General features: G+C 39.5%; 4 protein-coding genes across 4 annotated transcripts; 1 reads left to right on the forward strand and 3 right to left on the reverse strand.

Moving 5' to 3' along the window:
* Positions 1-441: 441 nt before the first annotated feature.
* On the reverse strand, positions 442-2241 carry GCK72_002499 (uncharacterized protein; the record flags this gene model as incomplete). Its single annotated transcript, XM_003111844.2, has 6 exons — positions 442-492; positions 546-702; positions 1160-1263; positions 1309-1494; positions 1564-1755; positions 2158-2241. 6 exons carry the CDS (start codon positions 2239-2241, stop codon positions 442-444), a joined length of 774 nt encoding a protein of 257 aa, XP_003111892.2.
* Positions 2242-6508: 4267 nt separating this feature from the next.
* GCK72_002500 (uncharacterized protein) lies at positions 6509-8995 on the reverse strand (the record flags this gene model as incomplete). Its single annotated transcript, XM_053723458.1, has 9 exons — positions 6509-6617; positions 6667-6805; positions 6850-6947; positions 7455-7681; positions 7772-7876; positions 7925-8023; positions 8083-8184; positions 8780-8881; positions 8936-8995. 9 exons carry the CDS (start codon positions 8993-8995, stop codon positions 6509-6511), a joined length of 1041 nt encoding a protein of 346 aa, XP_053592103.1.
* Positions 8996-9057: 62 nt separating this feature from the next.
* Positions 9058-10392, reverse strand: GCK72_002501 (uncharacterized protein; the record flags this gene model as incomplete). Its single annotated transcript, XM_053723459.1, has 6 exons — positions 9058-9180; positions 9231-9329; positions 9377-9478; positions 9529-9622; positions 9937-10059; positions 10337-10392. 6 exons carry the CDS (start codon positions 10390-10392, stop codon positions 9058-9060), a joined length of 597 nt encoding a protein of 198 aa, XP_053592104.1.
* A 2364-nt stretch (positions 10393-12756) lies between these two features.
* GCK72_002502 (uncharacterized protein) lies at positions 12757-23616 on the forward strand (the record flags this gene model as incomplete). The annotated part of the gene is made up of 20 exons (XM_053723460.1): positions 12757-12856; positions 12904-13250; positions 13295-13393; positions 13444-14483; positions 14532-15247; positions 15296-16215; positions 16264-18351; positions 18401-18595; positions 18645-19351; positions 19397-19817; positions 19863-19964; positions 20371-20454; positions 20501-20608; positions 20655-20801; positions 20848-20970; positions 21023-21826; positions 21901-21970; positions 22022-22197; positions 22254-23447; positions 23497-23616. 20 exons carry the CDS (start codon positions 12757-12759, stop codon positions 23614-23616), a joined length of 9561 nt encoding a protein of 3186 aa, XP_053592105.1.
* Between the last annotated feature and the right edge of the window lie 114 nt (positions 23617-23730).

Here is a 23730-nt window from a genome sequence, read left to right on the forward strand (position 1 = left end):
CGTTGTTTCACTTATCAAATGTTCAAAAAAGAAACTATTTTTTATTTTTTGATTCCACATAAAACTTTTTCAAATACCCGCCAAAGGGGATCATTATTACATACAGAAGACGAAGGAAATTCACAAAATTTTAGAAATCGAATTGTGAAAAAAAAAGAAGAAACTTGGGAGAGAGTGATTTTGCAGCTGCGCCTAAAGCGAGTTGAATGTGATTGACCCGTTTCGATGAATAGGTGTCGTGTTGGATTGCAGCGATCGAAGAAGAAATGAAAGAGAATAAGAAGATGTGATGATGAATGTGAGAACGTTGTGAGAGAGTCTCTTGAAGTGGATTGAACGCACGTTTGAGAAAGTGAGCAGTGGAGCGCATTTGCTGAAAGAGAGACTCCGCTTCAAGATACTTCCCTCGGTGAATAATTGAGGATAATCAAGAAAGAGTGATTATTTTCGAATAAGTCTCGAATACCAGCAACTGGCGATTGATGGTATAATCTGAAAGCAGGAACATTTGGAATTTTTGAATTTCAGAAAATTTATCAGTTTACCTGTACAATGGCGTTGGTTATACACAGCCAAGAAGCCACGTTCATAACATGTAACAGATCGTTTTGTAGTGGTTCGTAACATGTTTTTGTGTAGTATGGAGGCGTTGCACTTCCAAATGGATTTGTTCGACATTCCTCGATTTCGGATGGTATGCAACTGAAATTGAGAAATTGTACAGTCGGGTTTGCTAGGAAACTAGACGTCCGAATATCCGGCAACTCTCGTAATTACTATAATCACGCAGAATTTGACTAAAAAACTGAGAACCAGATTTCAAAAGATGCTTTATATCTATTCTGAAATAAAATGTCTGTTTTCACTGATTCAACGAATGACGAAAAATAACTTTTAACTTTCTGTCGGCGCTAGGAAACATTTAAAAATAAGTACATAACGAAAAAAGCATAGTTGAAGCATGATTTGAAAATCTTGATAAGAAAAGAGCTTCGAAGCACGGTTTTCTCTGGTTTAAGCTTTTTTGGATTGAAAATCGAAAAAAAAAGACAAATTTCCAATAAATTATTGCAAGACTGAGAAGTCTTCATTACATTCAAATCTTTCTGAGCTCTCTACCGTACTATTGCATATCCAAATATCATCTTTTTTAACTTACCAAGACTCTGGAATCAGTGATTTTGGAGCCTTCTGATGCATGTACCATTTTGACGTCTTCCAAATTTGAGCGTCATCAGTACCATTGACACCACAACATTTGAACTGAAACATCTCTTTTTCAAACCAAACTAGTGTTCAACAACTCACATTTGACTGAAGAGCATCCCATGATTCTGTGATTCCCTTCATATCGTGTGTTCCATAAAGTTCTCGAAGTGAGGTGAGCATTTTCAGGTTTAATGGTGTATAATGAGTCAGTTGGTCACGGAAATTCAATCCGATTAATCCGCCGATAATGAGCATTACGGCGATGACAATAGAAGCAACTGCGCACTAAAAAGAACAAAGTTTTAATAGAAGTTTAAGAAGACTGGAGACCGAAGAAAAATTTAAAAAACTCACCGATGTGACAATACACCTCATTTCCTTGAAAATTGCATAGAAGCATATCAGATAGTTGGCGATTGAAAGGATACTGATAATTACGAGAATTCTTCCAACATCCACATAAAGTGAGGGGGAAACAAGTTCTGCATATTGGGATCGACGAGCAAGCAGCCAGATACCGTAGCATATACAGCTTATTGAGAAGAGCTGAAAATGTTTGAGTTTTCAAGTAAAAAATGTTGAGCATCTCAGAAAATTGCTCAAAAAAAGAGAGTTGTTTTTTGTTCGAACAAACCACAATCACTTGACAGTCACTTTTCTATTTTCAACTCTTCCGTTCCCTTTTTCTCTCTTTTTTCCTCTCTCAATTGGATGTCAAAAGTTCAAATAGACATCATTCTTTCTTTTTGCTGTTTCACTGTACATATTATCTGATCACTTATATCGAAAAGAAAAGAAATAAGGAACCAAAAAATATTGTTTCTGTGTCTAGGTCTGTGACGTTTTTTCTCCTTTTTTCTTGTCAAGGTTACCTTGGTCTAATTTGCATTGTTTTCGTTGCAAGGCGATTTTGATTTTGAAAAAATAAAAATAATGTGATTGACTTACGATTGAAATGAGTGCAGTGACTATATATGAAAATTTGACGAGCCGACCTCGGGCTCCATACGCACTGTTACCAAATGCTCCCATTTTTGTTTTGGATCTGAAATGAGAAACGGATGAAAAGAAAAATGGAAAGATCACGGAGATGAGAAAATAAGAGAAAAAGCAAATTCAGATGAAGCAGTCGAGTCTACCTGACAAAAACCATTTCTTCGTCAATTCTAGAAGTATACGTGACTGTGAACAGACGCTATAAAAAGCTTTATCGGCCTTCTCAAAGCTGCAAAGTGCACTTTCAACCCCTTCATTTTTTCGCAAGAAACGTGTTATTATCATATCAAAAAGCGAAAAGTGTCCTTTATGACAGTAACGCCTTCTTTAAAGAAAAAAGAGAAAAAGAAGAATCAGAAGAGTCAGAAGAAGAAGAAGAAGAAGGGGGTCAAATTGAAAGAGGAATGTGGCAGTTTGGGCAATTGTAACAGAAAGAACACACACAAGAGGGCAGAAACGAAGGCAAGAAACAACTAAACCAATTACAGAAAACCTTGAAAAAAACGAAAAAAGAAGAGAATAAATATGATGAAGCTTCAGAAAGATAAGATCAGAATTGTGAGATTTGGAGAAGATTTCGGAATGTGAGGCCAATTCACACATTAATCGAAAGGTGGGCCTCGCCAAAGGGTGCCTTATTATAATCGAAATGAAATAAATATGTGAGGGAGGAATAAGAAGTGAAGGGATGGCCAACCGGTATTTCTAGATGAGGGAAAAGAGACGAAGATGATGAAGAGGTGGAGGCAAGTATCGAATGAATTGAGGTACGTTTTGTCTATTTTCTCTTTTTTTTTTCTCTTTTTACCTCCACCTCCTCCCATCACCACCCTCAATATCTTACCACCTCTTACTTTGCTCCGCGCGGAGCTAAATGAAATCAAACAAATATTTACTTTCTCTTTCTCTCTTCTTGATTCATTTCATTTTGTTGAAAATTTGGATGAAATTTATATAAGAAAAGGAATCCGAAATGTGTGAAATAACTGGTAGGCGATGATGATTGAAGAAGAGAGAAGACAACACATTATTGGGCAGGAAGTACGGGAAAAAAGAAAAGAAGAAAAAGACGAAGAAGACAACTGGTACTTTTTCTCTTCTTCGTTTTGCCAATGAAATGAGGATCGCCGCGCGGGCAACAACAGCTGACACATATAGATTAGTCGAAGCTATTGGCAGCTTTTCCCTTTTTTCTCCTGTCTACTGAGATTTATTGTATTGGCTTTGTTATGCCAGTTGAATAGAAATCTGTATGATTTATTGGAGAATGGTATTCACGGGTTATCTCTGACTGAAATCGAGATGTTCAGATTTTGTCTCAAATTTTTTTTTTCTTTTTCAGAAAACTGGCATGTCCCGAAGCAGTTGGAAGCAGGGTTGGGAAATTCCGGGCCGGGCCGACTGAAAAATTTTCCTCGGCCCTGCCCGGCCCGGCTACTGTAGAAATTTGAAATTTTTTGAATAAATTTTGAATTTTTTTTGCAGAAAAGTCGAATTTTCGACCATGTTTTGGAATATCGATAAAAACTGAAGTGTACGAGAATTTTGGAGAATTTTGATTATTTTTCAATGAAAATTTCGAAAAAATATGTGAAAAAATTGTGCACATTTTTTGAATCCGGGCCGACCGGGCCTACCGGGCCGGGCCGGGTTGACGAGCCGGGACGGGCCAGCCCGGGATTTCCCAACCCTGGTTGGATGCAAAAGAACATCAGAATTTTCAAGTCCAACATCTTCTACGAATGATTATGCTGCTCACAATTCTATTTTGACCTAATTTTCAATATTTTCGGGCTTCAATCTTTAAAGGTACATATCTGAAAAACAAGCAGAGCTATCAAAATCGTTGATAACAAAAATGGAGACTGAGAACTGTTTGATACGCAAGCATAATATTTGTGACTCTGCGAGGCTTATTCGGAGTTACAGTAGAATGATCAACGAGAAAACAACACTTACTTTTTGAACGATTTCAAGAATTTCAAAAACTTTGTCTCACATTCTGCTGAAAATCTGATAAGCTGTCAAGTTCTTAAGTTCGCCCTTTCTTCTTTGATTTTTTAACCCATGACGGTGAAGCGACTTGAGACAGTAAGAAGCCATAAACTCAGATTACAAGACATAAAAAAAAGATTCCATCAATCAAAACTTGTCACACTCTAAACTATGGAAGAATCTTCTAAACAAATTCGCAACAAGTTTCAGAATTTCTCAAAAAAGACTAACTACAAACATACCAAAATTCCAAAGTACACCCACCGTGGTGAAACGGAAGCGAAACTTGTTTTATGTGCACTCGCAAGAATATTGTATCAAAAAATGCACGGAACACTCGGAGTTTGGAGGTCAAAAAATAGTGTGAAGTCGGGGTGTGGGAAATGAGTCTTTTATTCGAATCGTTTTTGAAACTGATCCGTGATTTGTCGAAGGTAAATAATATGAAATAAGAGTAGGTTGAGTCGGAAAATAGGTGAAGAAGAGAAAGGAAGAAGGGGGAGGAGAGAGAGGTAGATCAAAATCAGAGATAAATATTAAAAGAGTGACACTCACACGTATGTGCGTAGGAAGTACAAAATAGAACTGATAGGTCATATGAGCAATTGCAGTTGCGATTTTTGAAGAATAAAAGAAAGAGAAGAGAAGAGAGGGGTCATGTCAAGAGGGGACTGTATCTAAAGATCAGTACAAAACTCCGATTATAGATCACAATGTTCTTGGTTACTTTGGATGATCTGTGCTAGGAAATCAAAATGAGGAGCTTTGAGAGTGTCAGTAAGCTGCTAAATTTTACACAGAAAAGTTTAGCTGTTGCACGTTTTTCGATAAAAACTGTACAAAATGAGATGTTTAAAATACAAATTGATTCACTCTTAAAATTGAGATCTTCATCTATGTTGTTGACCACTTCCCTATAGCTCTGATAGCTTTAGAGTTTGGAATTCTTGAAATTCTCTAAGGAAAACGTCAATTCCAGTGGGATGGAGAGAGCGCAGAGAAGTCCGACATTCTAGCTTCTCTGCGTCTCGTCTCCATCCGTTTCAATCGCAAATAAATTGAGATTGAGAAAACTTGAGCAGCTATCGAAACATTTTTGATTAAAGCAATGAAGAAATAAGCTCATGTCTTAGAAAAAAAAATAACAGCTAGCTACAAAACCATTGACAGAAAGAAAGAAGTAGTAAACGATTTCAAAAATAGCCCATGATATTAACTGAAATTGCACGGAGAACTCCTATGCTTTTATTTTGATTTCAAGTTCCGCCTACTTCCCTCTCTTGTTTATTTTCTACTTCCTTATCATTTTCTTTCAATGCTTTCCCCTAAATGCTAGGTGAATCAGACGTCCGCTCCTTTCTTAAGTTGAGAAAATTCTGTTTTCGGTAACTAAAAAGTTTTGAAAACAAACAAAAACAAACAGAATTTCCTTATATTTCTTCATCTATTATTATGTTTATTTGTTTGTCTGATTACATTGTTTTTTTGTATCGGTCAGTATGAAAAGTTTGATTACTTTTACTTGTTTCCCTCCGAATGGTCATTCGGGTATTGACACAAACATAATGTCACTCGAGGAATTTCACATATTTTCGGAAGGTTTTTGTCTGTGGGTGGTTTGAAGAAAAGATCAGTTACGAAAATGTTCGGTGCAAGATTTTACAAGTTTAATATTGAGTAGTTGTAGTATGAACTAAAATACATTTCAGGTAATATTGTCATGTTCAACGCGAAAAATATATTTAACAACTTCTGAAAAACTTCATGGTAACCCGGTTACTTATTAAAACTCATGGTACAAGTCTGGCTCTTTCTTTTTGCTGTTGGAATCTTTTTGATATCTCAAATAGCTTTCGAGGTACGCTCATCTGGAACCATTCACACCATAACAGCCACGGGTGCTATCAAAAAGTTGTCCTCTACAAAAATGTAGATCTAAATTCGGTTAATCTAAATAACAAATTCTTCTTCGCGTTCCTAGAAGAATATATAATCGCTAGTTTTATATGAATTTGAAACTGCGTTTTCTGAAATACTCTTTAACCTAAATTCAAACTAACAATCAGTCCATAAAATCATCAAAAACTACACTTTCTTTTCTTATTATTCTCAAGAAAACCTTCCCGCATTTATGTTCAATTCAAATATTTATTCACCTAACACCATACCAAATACGTGCCTAATTCTAAACAGGAAACGAAAAACAGTTCGTTTAGTAAACACGGAAAGACGTTTTGTTGTAGACTAGCTAGTAAGATTGAAAGCTCAAAATTTGAAATGAGAAGAATAGAAATTAGAAAAAAGAAAGTTAAGCCTCGACTGGGACAAGACGATTGGGTTGGATAGTTCCATGAGTGACACGTTGCTCGTAGAATCGATGTCCATTTGCAGTTCTCTTGAATTCGAATGATCGGTCTCTGGAATTGAAAAATATTGAGAGGTTTAATCAGCAACTCTGGATCGAACCGTCTCGTTAAAACTTTTTCAGCTGGACAGATATCAACATGTTTCTCAATGAAATCACTGTGCTGTGTGGTCTCTCCGTAGAATTTTCCATTTCCAACAGTCAGTTCATCTTTCGTTCGTTGTAATGGAAGCTTCTCGGCTGAAAATTGGTTTTTTTTAAGCAGGATGAGGATAAGAACTAACCGCTTTTCTCCTGGAAGCCATCATGATAAGTGGTGTCCGCATCGAATCGAGAGACGTGTCCAGAGAAGGAATCATCTCGTGGTTTTACGTTTATCACTCTGGAAAGGTTCTATTCGAAAATTTGTTTAGAATGGGAGCTCGAAAACGTTTGCATTTTATCAAAATGAATATATTCTATAAAGTTGAAGAAAGTAGATCCTTCATTGCTTCTTTGAAAGCGCGTGTGTCTCAAACTACTGGAGTTATCAAAAAGTGGTCAACTACAGAAATGTACAGAAAAGTCTTCAACCTATAAATCTGGGATTCAATCTACACGGGAACTTGAAATAATGTGTACTCGGTTCTGAAAATAATCCATTTCCACAAATTTTAGATGTTCATGGTCAATTTTCAAAAAGACTAATTGGATTTCCTCACATTCTAGAAATTTCAATTCGAAGGCCACCAGAATCACATAAAACTGTCTGTCTGTTGAAGAGACCGAACATTCCATTCTTTACTTCCCGTCCATTCAAAAAAGTGACAAGGTATTACTCATTGAACAGGAAGAAATCGAGAGAGAACAATAGTTTGAAAAAGAGAAACACATATGAGAAAAAGTCTACCTGACGTGCGGTTTCTGAATAAAATCGGCGCGTGTCGTGGTCGTTGCGTCGAATTTCGAGGCACCAGACGACAATAAATTGGAGGAGGAATGGGGACGTGTCATTTTGGATTTTTCGCCTTGCCTTCGTTGGAAATCTGCATGATTCGTTGATTCGCCATCGAATGGGGCGGCAATTGAGAGAGTGGATGAATCATTTGTGTTTCTAATTGGGAGAGCACGATCACCCTGAACAGAAAAAAAAACGTATTAATTGAGTTTTAAACTGATTCTGAGGTATGAGGGGGGGGGCAGAAACCTGGGGAAAACGTCACTCACCTGTTTTCTCACGTAGTCTGCTCGATTGGTGGATAAAACTAGAAATGGACTTGAAGACGTCAGTTGAGAATCATCGGCTGCTCTGAAGGGCATCGGACGTCCAGCCTGATGAAAATGAACAAAACTGTGAACTGAAGTTAACAGGCACTGTACCTGTTTTCTATCAAAATCTGCTCTATTCGTAGTTGTATCATAAAATGGACCAGCTGACAATCGACCGTCTGTGGGTGCCCGTGGTCGTTGGCGATCAGCCTTCAAAAATAGAAATTCGATATTCAAATATACAAACAACAAATTATTAACTTCCTCACTTGTTTTCTATCATAGTCACTTTTGTTCGTTGTAGTTCCATTGAACGGTCCAGAAAACATTTCGGTATTCGTTGGACCTCTTAAGATTTCTGATCTTTCACCCTGAAACAAATAGGTTACTGTAGTGTGAGAAGTAGTCCTACCTGCTTCTGATCATAGTCAGCTTTGTTTGTTGTGGTCCCGTTGAACGGTCCAGAAAACATTTCAGTACTGGTTGGACCACGGAGAATTCCCATTCGTTCGGCCTGAGCGGGGTGAATTATTTACTAGCTTTATTGTTCTCACAACGAGAGGTTGGAAATGTTTCACCAAATTCCACTTTTTGGTTTTGTAAACTCTCCATAGATCAATATATTCTAATGGTAAAATTACAATTCAAGTAACAAAGTTTACTTGAAATTCATTTTACCTAACTTTCTGTTAATCATCAGCTAAAGTGTAACAAAAAGTGAGCTGGAACAGTGATATACTAGTATTGTGAACTCTGGAAATTTCGAGTTTTTTTTAATACTTTCTACAAACAGTAAGAGTTCCAAACCTGTATTTATACGCACCTGCTTCAAATCATAATCAGATTTATTGGTTGTCTGACCATTGAAAGGCCCTGTAAACAGCTGACCTCCCGCTGCACCACGCATGATTCCTGATCGTTCCCCCTGCAATAATCTAGAAGACGCTATCTATCATATAGACTCACCTGCTTCTGATCATAATCTGCTTTATTAGTAGTCTGTCCGTTGAAAGGACCGGAGAATAATTGTGCATCTGTACCTCCTCGGATTATTCCACTTCGTTCGGCCTGAATTGCTCGAAATTTCATTCATAACATTTAATGTAAGAGTCGTCTACTTACCTGTTTCTGATCGTAATCTGCTTTATTCGTGGTCTGCCCATTGAACTGTCCTCTGAACATATTTGTACTTGTTGGTCCCCTTAGAATTCCACTCCTTTCAGCCTGAAACTCAAATTGAACTTTTAGAAAAAAAAATAGTTTACCTGTTTCTTATCGAAATCGGCTCGATTTGTAGTCGTAGAATTGAAGGGTCCAGAGAATAATTGTGCATCTTGAGGTCCACGGATGACTCCTGTACGAGGATCCTGCAACAAAAGTCTATTAATTCCTGTCACACCTCAGTTCAACTCCCTACTCCTTTGTAATCAAAATCCGATTTATGCGTCGTGTAACCCTCGAATTCTCCACTTTGAAGCCCATTTGTGGTTGGACGGAGGGCATTTTGACGATTCACCTGTCAACTCATATTATTACAGAGGCAAATCAAGTGAATAAACTAACCGATTTTCCCTGGAAATCAGTTTTATGAGTGGTGTCCGCGAGGAATTCTCCAGAATCCAGCTGCCCGGAGTCCACGAACTTGAATGGGGCGTTTCGAGCAACCTAGGAGATTGAGTTTTTGAAAAAATATTGGTTGAAGATTGATGTCGAACCTTTTTCACCCCGTAGTCCTGACGATTGATTGTAGTTCCATCAAAGTCACCATCAGATAGAAAAGTGGCGTTTCGAGAGCGAGCAAGACGTTCCCTGGAAGTGAGGAGATATTTCGAAATTCATCATTCAAGGGGGTCACACTACAAAATCTATTTTGTGAATGTACAACACAACTCAAAAATAATCGTTGAAAAGGGATGTTTGCCAGAATATGTTGTTCGTAACAAAATTTCAAATATTTTCAGTGATAATATCTACAGAATAACTTTCATTTTTATTTCACACCTCTCGATCACTAAAACTTTTTAATTGGCTACCGTACCTCGTAACTACTTTTTACAATGTGAACAGGCGCTACAAAAGTGACTTTTTATGACGGACAAACAGACAGCTAACCATCAACCAACTGAAAATTGATCGCTTGCCTTGGAGCCTGTTTTGCAGGATACTGCATTCCATATTCGGTTTGATTCTCCTCGATTCCATTCCCAAACCCTAAATCCGCATCCACGTGATCACATTTGTGTCGCCTGAATTTAGAGAGAACTGGTTTTAATTTTTCTTTTTCTTATCAAATTTCAAACTGTTCTAATTTGATTCTGAGAGTTTTCTGAACTGTATTTCCACATGAACTAACCCGCATTGACATATCTGGCAGATACATTTCTCGACAACTTCATCTGTCATTTAGATACGAAATAGGAATAGAAAGTGTGTTGGAATATGAAAATGAAGAAGACGGAGCAACAAAAAAAGAGAATGTTGATGGAAACAAAGAGCTCTTCTTTTTTCTCTCTCGGAGAGTACCTGGAAACGGATCTCTCTTCTTCCCAACGACAAGCTCGTCGAGCTGTAGTAGCCATAATTCATCGCGCACTGCTGAGCACATTTCCGAAAAAATACTAAAGCAGAGCTCTTTTTTGAAGGAGAGGAGACAGGAGATAATTGCGTCGAAGAATACAACAATAGAAGAGGACAACCATAAGAAGTTTTTTCAAGAAATGAGATGTGTCTTGGTGATTTTTGAGTGGTGTATTGGAATTGAACAGAACGCTTAGTTTTTTTCTGTAAAATAGGAAAAATTCGATATTGTGTGACAGTATGCATCGTTCTGAGAGGTAGTCGACAAGTGCGACTTAAGGATGACATTGGCTAAAAGACCGAAAATAGCATTGAAATGCAGAGACAATGAATTGATGATTACTGTAAGTGAAGTTGAGTACGGTTGCAGTAACCAGTAACCATGAGGTCTGGAAAATCATATTTACTACTTTATTAAAAACATTTCAACTGAGTTTGTTTCCTTTTTTCAAAAATATCAAGTTTTACGCTTTCTGGAGATGTGCGGTAATTTTTATCATGTTTTTAGCGTTGAAAAAATGAAATGTCTCTGTGAGATGTACACCCATTGACCCTTCGTGTTCAATGCCTTCCGTGATTGACCGGTTAAGGAAACAGGTAGTTAAATAGCGAGCGGACCGCATACAGATTCAGCCCCATTTTCCGTCTGTATAGAGTCCGTGGCGGTAAATGGGTCTGAATCGGGAAGGAAAATGTAAAGCCAACAGCAGTCATATTGGATTTACTTACTCCGTCTTCCACTCCATCCCTAACTGAAAAAAAACGTGAAGTGTCCAGTTCCAGACAATATACTTTCTTCACAAGAGATGGAAAAGTCGTCATGGTAGATAATCCGAATAGGAAACGAGACAAATGTGATTCAGGAGATTTCAGGACTTCAGTTTTTTTTTCGCTTGCTATTAACAACTTCAAAATAGTAACATACACGCTGTTAAAGATTGCTGACAGAAGTTACTTCTGAAAAATATAAATGTAATGGGGCTTTATGTCCGAAAAAATTTTCTCCCTCGATTCATTTGTCGAGAAAAAAACGGAACAACGTTTTTTTTCCGGTAAATGAATCAAGTGAAAAACGTTTTTTTCAGACGTGAATAGCCACATAATTGTTTTCTTCTTCGAATTCTACGGTAACACACAAAACGACACGGTTTCCTATTCTGTTTAAATACCAGTCTATGACTCAATATTGAATTTAGACATCTGCACCATTCCCTGAATCTGTCGTTAAAAGGGTTCCCTCTCTGTTTTTTGTGGCAATGAAACGAAAAAAGAGGCAGCTGTAAACAACATTGTCTAACCGTCTGCGCCTCTCATTTGGCGCCCACAATCTCCCTCGTCTCCTCTCATTTCACTGCATGACATTCACTCACAAACATTTGAACTCTGTTGGATTTTTGAAGTTCTCCTGTCAATTTTCGTCAGTGAAATCGTCTAGAATTTTCTTCTAATTCATTTGAGACGCTCTAACGCTAGTAATGAGAGAGTAGAATATGTTAAAAAGCGAAAATATTGCTTCACGAGCAAAAATAGGGAAAGATAAACAAATTGTGTTGTTTTTTTGGTCTTTGAAGTATAGAGTCGCCAGTTTCGGATGGCTGTTTTCAGTCTTAGGCACCATAAAACATGATCATACAGATATTTTATGGAACTCATTTTTATTTCAGTATTTTTCGTCGGCCCAGCTCTAACTTTTTGCAGTTTATGAAGTTTTAGTGAAAATTGTTGACTCATCGGTGTTGATGTATTACTTCCGATCGCTAAAGAGACCATGGAACGAAAGGTCACCTGCTCAATATTTCGATCCGTCAATCTTTCCTACTGGAGGTCAGAAAGTCAGCGAAGCACTTTCTAAAGTATCTTACACTCTGATAAGAAAAATGAAAAGATAAGATGTGTTGTTATCATCGGAGAAAAATTGTTAATATTTCTTGGAAGTAACAAATATAATTCGCGGTTAAAAGTTTCAGAAATTTTTACTCCGGAAGAATTACTTTCCGGTTTTACTTGCGTTAGTCATTTATTCCCACCGTCTGAAATTGACAGTTCTCACCATTTCTCCCCATAAACTGTCTGATGTCCTCTTTCTTTTCTATTCCCGGTCTGTGAGCAAACAAAACATAATTTTTGATATATTTTTAATTTTCGTCTTCCCTTTCTTCTCTTTTGAACACAACGCCACAAAAAGTACCTGTTTTGTTTACGCATCATGTACCATATACTTTTTGGTTTTCTCTTCTTTTTTCTTCTTCCGCAAAATAAGATTGCTTTTCCAAAAGATTTTATTGTGCTTTCTCTCCCAATCGTAACTTTTCGCCTTCTTCTGCTTTCCCTTTCCAAAATCAGCTACATACATTTTGTTTTTCAGAATGGTTTTTGAGTCGCTAGTCGCCGACCTGCTCAACAGGTTTCTCGGTGACTTTGTCGACAATTTGGACTCTTCCCAACTTAATATTGGCATTTGGGGAGGTACATTTTGACTTAATCTTCAATATTATGTGAATAAAATATTACAGGAGATGTAAAACTCGACAATTTACAAGTGAAAGAAACGGCGCTCGATGATTTCGATTTACCGATCAAGCTCAAATACGGCTATCTCTCTTCTTTGGTACTCAAAATTCCATGGAAGAATCTCTACAATGAGCCTGTCATCGCCACCGTTGATGGCCTCAATTTGATCGTTGTTCCCAACAAAGGAGTAGTGTACAATGAGGAGAAAGCGGCCAAAAATATTCAAGAAATCAAGCAGAAGACGTTGGCACGACTTGAAGAAGCACGTAAAGAACGCAGAAAGCCAAAAGATCCACAAGCGGACACTTTTACTGAAAAGATGATTACGCAGATTATCAAAAATCTTCAGGTAGAAATATATAAACTTCTCAAATATAAAATGCTGATTTTCAGATATCTGTTTCGAACATTCATGTTCGTTTCGAAGACAGATACACCAATCGTCATCGTCCATTCGCAATGGGAGTCACTCTCGAGAAACTCAATTTCAAGGTATGATCTCTTGCTTTAATTGGATACAATTCATTACTTCTATGCTTTAGACAACTGATGAGAATTGGAAAGAGACAATTCACAAGGAGACAGTGAAAATCATCTACAAGCTCGTGTCACTTCAGAATTTGGCAGTTTATTGGAATTCTTCTGCAGAATTCATTTCGGATCTTGATGATAAGGAAGCGATCCGGAAGAGATTACAAGAGACCATTCACAACGGAAAGAACCCACCGGAAGGCTTTAAGTATATTCTGGAGCCGATTCAGATGGAGGCTAAACTGAAGTTGAATCAGAAACCAGAAACTGATGGCTCTCATTGGACTATTCCGAAGATCGATCTCGCTGTGGATATGCATGCTTTAGCGCTCGCCATTGGAAAGTTCCAATATCAAGACATTCTTCTCTTCCTCGAAGCACAAGAACGTTTTAACGCAGCTAGCCAATATCTGAAGTATCGCCCGAATCTCAACGAATTCAAAGGACATTACAAACAATGGTGGCGATTCGCCTACACTTCGATCCTCGAAGAAAAAGTTAGACGCCGTAGACACAATTGGTCTTGGGATCGCATGCAGAAACATCGAAATCTTGTTCGAAAGTACCAAAAGGCATGGGTTCGCCGTCAAACAGAAGCTAGTCCTGGTGCAGAAGTGGAAGCAACTATCAAAGATGCTGAGAAGAAACTTGATGTTTTCAATGTTAACGTTGCACGCCAACAAGCTGAGTTGGAGATCGATCGGCAAGGATTGACTCGCCAAGAAGACAAACCACAAGGATGGGTTGCTTGGGGTAAAAGCTTCTTTGGAAGTGGAGGAGGTGGACCTGCTCCAGATAAGAACAAGAAGGGAGGAAAAGACCTTGGATCTCAATTCCAAGAAGCAATGACACCAGAAGAAAAGGCGAAGCTTTTCGAAGCTATCGACTATCAAGAGAATATTCCACCAACAAACTATCCGAAAGAATTCGTGGAAAATCGATTCGAATTCAAACTTGGTCAGGTGGCTATTGTTGTCGATGGAGCTGTTTCAATGCAACTTCTGAAATTAAAAGCAAGCGTGGAACAGCGTCCGAGTGCTGGAGCTATGCAGTGAGTTAATATTTATAATAAACTTTTCCTATGAATTTGTTTATTCAGCGTTGAATCTTCGATTCAAGAACTTCGAATGGACGGTTGTGGATCAGAAGTTATTCGTGTCCGTGATCCATCTGTTCCATGGATGTATTTCCTTCTCGATACCAATCCACTTAAAGGAGACTACGACCAACTTGTCAAGCTTGCAATTGCTCCTATCAACGTCAAATATCAGGCACCTGCTATCAATAATGCGATTGATGTTTTCAAGCCGCCAGAGTCAGTTCGTCTTAACCAACTCACTGCTCTTGCGATGTCTCGTTACGAAGAAGTCAAAACAAGATCAGTCACCGGACTTGCCCACGCAGTTGAACATCGCTCTCGTCTTGTACTCGATGTTCAAATTCAACCGGCTCGAGTTTATGTGAGTGAAGGCGGTATCTACGATGCTGATAAGCCAACTCTGCTCGCCGATATGGGACTTTTGTCTGTTGTCACTGTCGATACTGCAACTGTGAACACTTCTGGAATGGACAAGTTATCTGCTCTGATGGAGAAAGCTTATGACAGATTCCATGTCAAGCTGAGCAATGTTGTAATTGCATTCGCTGAAAATGTGGAGACTGCCGAGGGTTGTGTCTTTGAAAAAGAGTCACCACTACATGTTCTCAAGCCAACAGGATTGGATATTCAAATCCATAAAAGTTCCATAGATGATCTTCGTCTAGCCAAAATGAGAATTCTCGGAGATTTACCAGATATTGTTATCGGAATTTCAGGTGAGATAAATTTTGTTTCCGAATATTTAAACATCATTTGCCTTTCAGATGTTCGTCTTATCGGCTTGATGAAACTTGCTCTTTCCATTCCAACACCGAAAGCTGACGAGAAAACCAAAGCGGAGAAGGAATTGGAAGTGGTTCCCGAAGCAAAGATCAAAGATCGTGCTAAGATGCGTACTATAATGGAAGCTGAAGAGATGGAAGAAGATGTGACTCAAAAAGACGATGGTGAAGATGAGGATGAGAAACAAAAGAAAAAGAAAACAAGTGAGCAACAAGTTCAAATTGAACTCGATCTTCGTTTGAACCAAATTGGAGTTATCGTCTACCGGAAGGACGCTGTTTTCTGTGACGTTTCCATCTTGAAAATGGCTTGCAAACTCCAAATGCGAACATTCGATATGGTTGTTACTGCCGAGCTCGGATCAATTAAAGTGTCTATGCCTGAGTTCAGTTCTTTGGATTCGAAACGAGAACATCTCTATCTTATTGACAACGATGATCACCAAGGATCACTGATGACATTGAAGTTTGTCCAGGCTAATCCGGAGTCTCCATTCTTTGCTACAGAGTATGCACTCACTGAACAAGCTGTTGATTTCACATTCACCAAATTAGTTGTTTCTCTTCATCAGCAAGGAGTTCTTGAGCTTAAAGCATTCGGAGAAGCTCTCCAGTCTCAACTCGCCGAGCTTCAGAAAAATACCCCAGAAGAAGACAAAGTCGAAGAAACAGCTCGCAAGATCAGCAGAAAGCTCAGTGACAGTGTCATGTCGATTGCTTCATTGAGCGCTTCGTCCTCAACGAGAGAAAAACGACAAAGAAAGAAAACTGTAGGCTCCTCTGCAGCAGCTGAACTTGATACATCACGAAACATCAAGCAACGTATCAAGGCATCTTTCGGAAGTTTAGCACTCAATATTGGAACCCAGAAGTCATTGGAGACTAGCTTGGCGATTGAACATGTAAGCTTTATGTGCAACGCTAAATGATGTAATTTCAAATATTTTCAGATTCATGCTAATGTGAAGATCACCGAGAAGGCAATGGAAGTGGTTGCAACTCTCCGTTCGATATCGATGAAAGATCGAACCACCGGAGCTGTATACAAGAAGTTGCTCTCGGTGACTGGTAAAGAAGACATGCTTCGTTTCGACTTCGTGCAGTATCAACGAACTGATGAACAACGTGCTCTAATGAAATCTTCGGAGGTCGATATGGTAGTCAAAATGCGTCTTGCGCAGATGAGATTCGTCTTCCTTAATCTGTGGTTGGCCCGTCTGATGGCGTGGATCGCACCATTCCAGAATGAAGCTGTCCGTGCTGCTCAAGCTGCTCAAGCAGCGGCCGCAGAAAGAGCTGCAACTGCTGCTCAGAATGTCAAACAGATCATGGAGCAATCTCCTCCACGTATTCAACTCGATGTCATTTTGGAGGCCCCATTCATTGTTGTTCCAAGACTTTCAACTTCTCGTGACGTCATTGTTCTCCATCTCGGTCGACTGGCACTCAAGAATGAGATTCGTGGAGACTCCCAATATCCAAAAGCAATCATTGATAGAATGGACATCCAAATGACAGATTGCTCGTTTGGAATGGGAGTGATGAACGAAGATGTTTCAGCAGTTTCGTCTTCATGCATGATCTTGAAGCCGATTTCATTCAAATTGGCTCTCCAGCGAAATTTGACATTTGCTGCTGTGAAACAACTACCAGAAATTGTCGTGGATGCTCATCTTCATTCGATTGAAGCAGAAATGTCAGATGCTGATTACAAAACATTGATGCAAACGCTCTCCGGTAATCTGGCAGAAGGAGCAGATCTAGCAGTTCCTCCACCACCACCGCCACCATCTCTCGAATCTTCAAACACAACTGTTGCACCAACGACACCAGGAAAGGAAAAAGAGAAGAAAGATCGGGAAGCGAACGCTGGTCCACCTGTCGTTGAGAAATCACACACTCGAATTGTGTTCCAATTCGTGTTGGACAAGATTTCCGCAGTCCTCTACGAGGGAGAATCCGTTAATGGTGCTAGAAACGAGTCTGATGCATTCGCAGCTCTTCGTCTTAACAATGTGAAGACGTCAGGGAAAATAGGAGAAGATAACTCTATTATTTTCGCCATGTCACTTGATGCATTCACAATGGATGATGAGAGAAAAGAGAAGACGAAAATCTCGAAGTTGATGGACAAGAAGGGAGCAAAGGGAGATCGTTTCCTGGATATGAGCTTCAATCAAGATGCCGAAGGAAACAAACAAATTCGACTGAAAATGTCCGCTTTCTTTATCTGTCTCTGCCCTGAATTCTTAGGATGTCTCACTCGATTCTTCAATGTTCCGCAATCAGAAGAACAGTTGGAAAAAGAAGCTATAACATCTAATGTACCAACGAAGGCTACATCGAGTGCTTCTGCAACTTCAACAGGAGGTGTGAAAACTCCAGCAGGACCACCACAGCCAGTTGGAACTATTGCTATCGACTGTGACATGCACGGAGTTGAAGTTATTCTTGTCGAAGATTCGATGCACCCGGAGTCGACTCAAGCTTTGATCCTTTCCTTCAATGTTACGGCTGCATCCCATCCAAACGAACAAACAAAAGACACCAAGATGAATGTCGCTGTCGAGAACTTGACGATTTTCTCAAGTTTCTATGAGACGAAGCGTCGTAACGAAGTTACCTATCAAGTATTGACTCCAGTCAAAATTGAGGCACTTGTCAACATGAATACAGAACGAAAAACTACTGATGCAGTACTCAAGATGTCTGCGATGGATGTTAAGATGTCTCCATCAATTATTCGTCTTCTATCTGCAGTGTCGGCTGAATTCGCCAAGAGTAGTGCGACAGGAGAGACTGGATCGGTTAGCCAGAAGATTGCAAAACTACGCAAATGGCCAAACTACTTCGATGCAAAGGCAATCGACCACAGAAAATATTGGTTCTTTGCTGCACCAGTCGCTCAAGAAGCTGTTGAAGTCGAGGAAGATGCTACACAAGAAGAGAAGAGCCGAACCGATTCGATGATTGGAAAGGAGAACGCTACAGTAGAAATTGAGAGAATATCATTCACATTGGAAGCTGGAACTGGAGCTGTGAGTTCACTAGGACAATATGTTTTCCAATTAAAATGTATAAATTTAGATACCTGTTCCTCTTATCTTCCTCGATATGCTTATCAATGCGGAAGCTCATGATTGGTCATCAGCGATGCGTGTTTCTTCTGGAATTTCCCTTCAAATGTCATATTATAACGAGTCAGTCAGTGTGTGGGAACCGATTATCGAGCCGGTTGAGAACGAGAAAGGAGAATACGAGCGCTGGAGATTGGCGATGAATGTAAGTTATTGCAAATTATGTTCCGAACACTCATTTGTAACTTTTTAAGATGAAATCTCGCAACAAGCAAGATTCAAATGACACTTCTCCTCAAACTGAAGTGAAAATCGAAGCCGACAAAATGCTGAATGTCACTGTTACAAAATCACTTCTCTCGTTGCTCAATAAGCTCTCCGAAGCTTTCGCTACTGCTGCCAAACAAATCACACCAACCCAAACACGTCAACTCCCTGGAATTTCTCCTTTCGTTGTTCTGAATGAGACTGGAATTGCTGTGAAAGTTCTCGACACCGAAACAATCAGAGTTAGTGAAAGTGGCGAGCCTGTTGATGCTACTCATGGAGATTTCATCGACGTTTTCCTGAAGAACAAGAAGAGCAAAATTGAAGATCGTCGATTGAGTATCGAACAAGAAGAGGTCACTGGTGATTTGAAATTCGAGTTGACTGGAACCGTTCGTGAAACGAAAATCGGAAGAGCTGAGAAACGAATAATTCATTTGCCGAAAGTCAGTGAAGGAGGTCACAAATGGCTCATCGTTGCCGAAACTACAATTGAGAACAATCGTCGTCTTGTCACTCTCAACTCTCACGTTAAGTTCACAAATCATCTCTCGTATGCTGTCGAGTTGTATTCAAAGCGAGATACGACTTTGGATTTGTTCGGAACTGTTGAGCATGGAGAAACTATTCCACTGGCTGTTCCATTACTTTTCTCCCCATCTGGAGATATTTACTTAAAACCAGTTGATGACAAGTAAGAATTATGAAAGTTTGCAACACAAGTAAAGTTATCCTTCAGGTACGAAGTATCATTTGAATCACTCTGCTGGCACAATTTCGAGCACAATAAACGGCAGGCAGTTCGTTGTGAAGCTGACTCAACTGATGGCTCCTTCTCCGGAATTTACATAGATTCTGTTGTTCACGAAGAGAAAATACCAGATGGTGTAGACGACCAGACCACGAGCATTTTCCATGTTCATCTTTACCCACCACTCGAGTTCCATAACAATCTTCCATTCGATATCAACCTTGAACTTCCTGAACAGAAGGTCTTGACTGCTGGAACATCTACACTTCTTAATGTTGTTGCTGGAAGTCCAGTCAAAGCATGGCTCACTTATCTCGGAGAGAAATACGTTTTGGAGATGCCCGTTCCAGATCTTAAGAAAGATTTGGAAGTCGTTGCACTCAACACAGAAACTGGATCTGACGAATTGGTAAGAAGAATCGAAACAAGAACGAATTATTAAAAAGTTGTTCAGCTTCTCGGCCTCCACTGGACGAGCGAGTATGGTGATCAAAAAGTGTACTTGTATGCTCCGTTCTGGCTTGTCAACAATACAGATAAGATGCTAAGACATGTGGTGAGCTGGAATGTTTTTAAATGTCAAACCTAGTGATCATGTTTTTTGGGTCCCCACTTCTGGACTTTACTGTTTCATGCTTTTTTCAGATGTTCTTTCTGATTTTCCTTGTCTTTTGAATCGATTTCTACATGTAGCATAGTAGTATCTATCCATTGTCCCCATCACTAATTCCGCTTTTTTCAATAGGAGAGCAGCGGAAACATGTTGACGAACACAGCGCGCGGGTGTGTACCTTGCGGAAAGAAGTCGGCCATCACGTCTCAGGAGGTTCTACATTTTCTTCTTTTTCTTAAAAGTTCTACTAACAATATTTCAAATTCGCTTATTCTCTTCTGGGAATTTTCTGACTAACATACTCGAAGAAATCACAGTAAAATTCTTTGGTAATGTGTTTTCTTTCCAGAACGATGATGCCGTTCCACATGGTCCAAACGAGAATCCCATCATTTTGCCATTCCCTGCTGTTGATCTTTCCAAAAAGAAGAAGGTAACATCAAACTTTTACCACCGATGTAACTTTCTCAATTTTTTAGGCTCGTGTCAAGATCGAGAATGAGAGTGAATGGTCTGAAGAGTTCCCATTGGATACTGTAGGAAATGCAGCTCGTATTACTTGTAAATCGGCACAGAATGACTTCGATGTAAACTCAAATTCACATTTCTCACCATTATACTTCCTTGTTTCAGCTGACTGTGGACATCAAACTTTGTCAATCCGGACTCACAAAGATTGTTACATTCGCTCCGTTCTATTTGGTCTCTAATCTCAGTAAAAACCCAATGGAAATTCGTGAAGAGGGACAGAAGAAGTGGATTGACATACCTGCTGAGACGGTTAGAGTTTGAGAGCAGAGATTTTCAAAATAATGTTTTATTCCAGTGCGTTGGTGTTTGGCCTGAGGAACGTAAGAAACGAAAGCTGATGTGTGTCCGATACAAAGAAGAGCCAGAAGCAGAATCACTTCTGTTCCCAATCACTGAAAATTATGAAACTTTGTGTCATGTGAGTTACCATTAATACTCTCTGTGACTCATATGTTTTATAATATTTACAGATGGATGGTGATTCGATCGGAGTTGAAGTTTCTGTTTCCACTGGCGAATCCTCTGTGGCAATCCATCTCTCTCCATTCACTCCTGGAATGTGCCCAGTTCAAGTTATGAACAATCTAACAGTTCCTGTTACTTTCGGACAAAAGGGACACAAGAAGACATCGGTTGGGCCTAACGAACTTGCACACTTCTCATGGGCAAGCATCGTTGATGCAAAGGTTCTTGAGGTTGATGTAGGTGATTGGCATTTCGAAGACAAGTTGGATCAAAATAGATTCGGAGACTTGCAAGTTGACAAGAATGTCAGACGATTCTCGTATTACTCGAATTTCTTGATTGGAAGACAACGTGTGCTTCTCTTCACACCAGATGTCGATATTGCTAAAGCAGCATATGGAAGTTGGGAAACGGATATTGTTGATATGCAAGCGGAAATCTCATTGCAAGGATTCGGTCTCTCTGTTGTTGATAACATTGTTGGTCGTGAAATTATCTACATGGCTATTTCCTCATCGGATATTCTCTGGGAAGAAGAAATTAAGAAGGGAAGATTCAAACCTCTTGCTGTCAAATACATGCAAGCTCTCGAGGAGAAGTATCAAGCTCATCTTGTAACACCGAATGACGAGTATGAATCTGTCGAAGGATTCGAAGTCAATGTTAATCGTCTAATTCTGAAAAAGAAGAAGGGCAAGGAAGTGAAAATTCGTAGGATCTTCGAGCAAGGACTGTGGGCTAGTTACGGAAAAAGTGCTCAAAGAACAAGATTGCATGCGAAGATTAATCATATTCAAGTTGACAATCAGGTACAGTTTGAGTTCAAATCAAATATATTTGTTATTGTTCACTACCTCTCTCGAAACAAAACATCCATTTTCAGCTGGATGCCTGTATCTTCTCACGAGTTCTATCCGTTGTTCCACCTCCAAAGAGCGTTATCGTTGACAACAGTAAGCATAGATTAATCCGGGATAATCGTTTTCAAAACTTGTTTAATTCAGCTCCAAAGCCGTTCATTGAACTTTCTCTTCTTCAACGTCAACCAGAGTTCTCTTCCATCGCTGAAATCGAGTATGCTCATGTTCTGGTTCAAGAATTTGCTGTTCAAGTTGATCAAGGACTCATTAATGCTTTGCTCCTGCTTATTTCAGGAGAAGTTGCTAGAAAACCATATGGAGTAAGTTTAACCATTGACAGCTACTTTGTTCTCATACTATAAATAATTATTTGCAGAAAGAAATGTTTGATGAAGACCTCAAGATCTGCCACGTCACACTCTCTGAAACTGCCAGCACATATCGTTCTCAGCGCCCGAAGAGCTTCTACAATGATCTTCATATTTCTCCTATCATGATGCATTTATCATTCTCACAGGGAGGAACTTCAGGAGACGCTGCCGCATCTGGAGCTTCGATGCCCATCCAATCCGAAATGATCAATGTTCTTCTTCGCTCTGTCGGAGTCACCCTAACCGAATTGCAAGATGTTGTTTTCAAACTTGCATATTTTGAGAGAAAGTGCGTATTCTACAGTCCAGAACAATTGAACGGGGAAATCATCTCCCACTATGCTAAGCAATTCATCAAACAGGTTTATGTGCTCGTTTTGGGACTCGACATTATTGGAAATCCTTTCGGATTAGTGAGAGATTTATCTGCAGGAGTCGAAGATCTTTTCTATCAACCATTCCAAGGAGCTATTCAAGGACCAGAAGAGTTTGCTGCTGGTGTAGCTCTCGGAGTCCAATCAATGTTCGGTCACGCCGTTGGTGGAGCTGCAGGAGCTGTCGGACGTATCACAGGAACTGTTGGTAAAGGAGTTGCTGCACTCACATTCGACGATGATTACATGAAGAAACGTCAAGAAGATCTTAATCGTAAACCACAATCATTCGGAGAAGGAATGGCACGTGGATTGAAGGGACTCGGAATGGGAGTTGTCGGAGGAATAACTGGAGTAGTCACAAAGCCGATAGAAGGAGCGAAGCAAGAAGGAGGGTTCGGTTTTGTGAAAGGAGTTGGAAAAGGTCTTATCGGAGTTGTCACTCGTCCAGTTTCCGGAGTCGTTGACTTCGCCAGTGGAACCATGAACTCGGTTCGTGCTGTCGCAGGAACAAACAGAGAAGCCGGACCACTTCGACCACCACGTGTTCTTCGTGCTGACAAGATTGTCAGACCATACTCCAGCGCTGATGCTTACGGATTCATGGTGTTCAAGGACACAGATCGTGGAGAGCTTGCTGAAACCGATGAATTCATCACATATGCATCAATTAGTGACAAGATCGTCCTTATTGTTACCGATCGTCGGCTTGTCTTGAGCAAACGTACGGATATGATGGGAGTGTGGCAGACTGATTGGGGAACCGAGTACTGTAAGATAAAGGAGCCAGAGTTCATTCCAAATGGTGTCAAAATATTGCTAAAGGTATGTTCCGGAGATAACATAAGGCCCAGATCAAATGTTTTTCTTTCAGGAAAAGAAAAAGGGATTCTTGGGAATCGGTTCGTCTGAAGGAAAGATCATAACATTCCAAAATGCCGAGAAAATTCATCCGAAACTCGCTGCAGCATACAAGAAAGCCACTCTCGCTTAATTATTGTATTTCCCCACACTGATTGGCTTCCCTGTCGAAATGTCAAAAATGATCATAATATTTTATTTTATTTCTCTCATGTTTTTGTCACATTATTTTCATCTATCAAAAATG

The sequence above is a fragment of the Caenorhabditis remanei genome, chromosome I (genome assembly GCF_010183535.1).
Source record: "Caenorhabditis remanei strain PX506 chromosome I, whole genome shotgun sequence".
In the NCBI taxonomy this organism is placed as follows: Eukaryota; Metazoa; Nematoda; class Chromadorea; order Rhabditida; family Rhabditidae; genus Caenorhabditis; species Caenorhabditis remanei.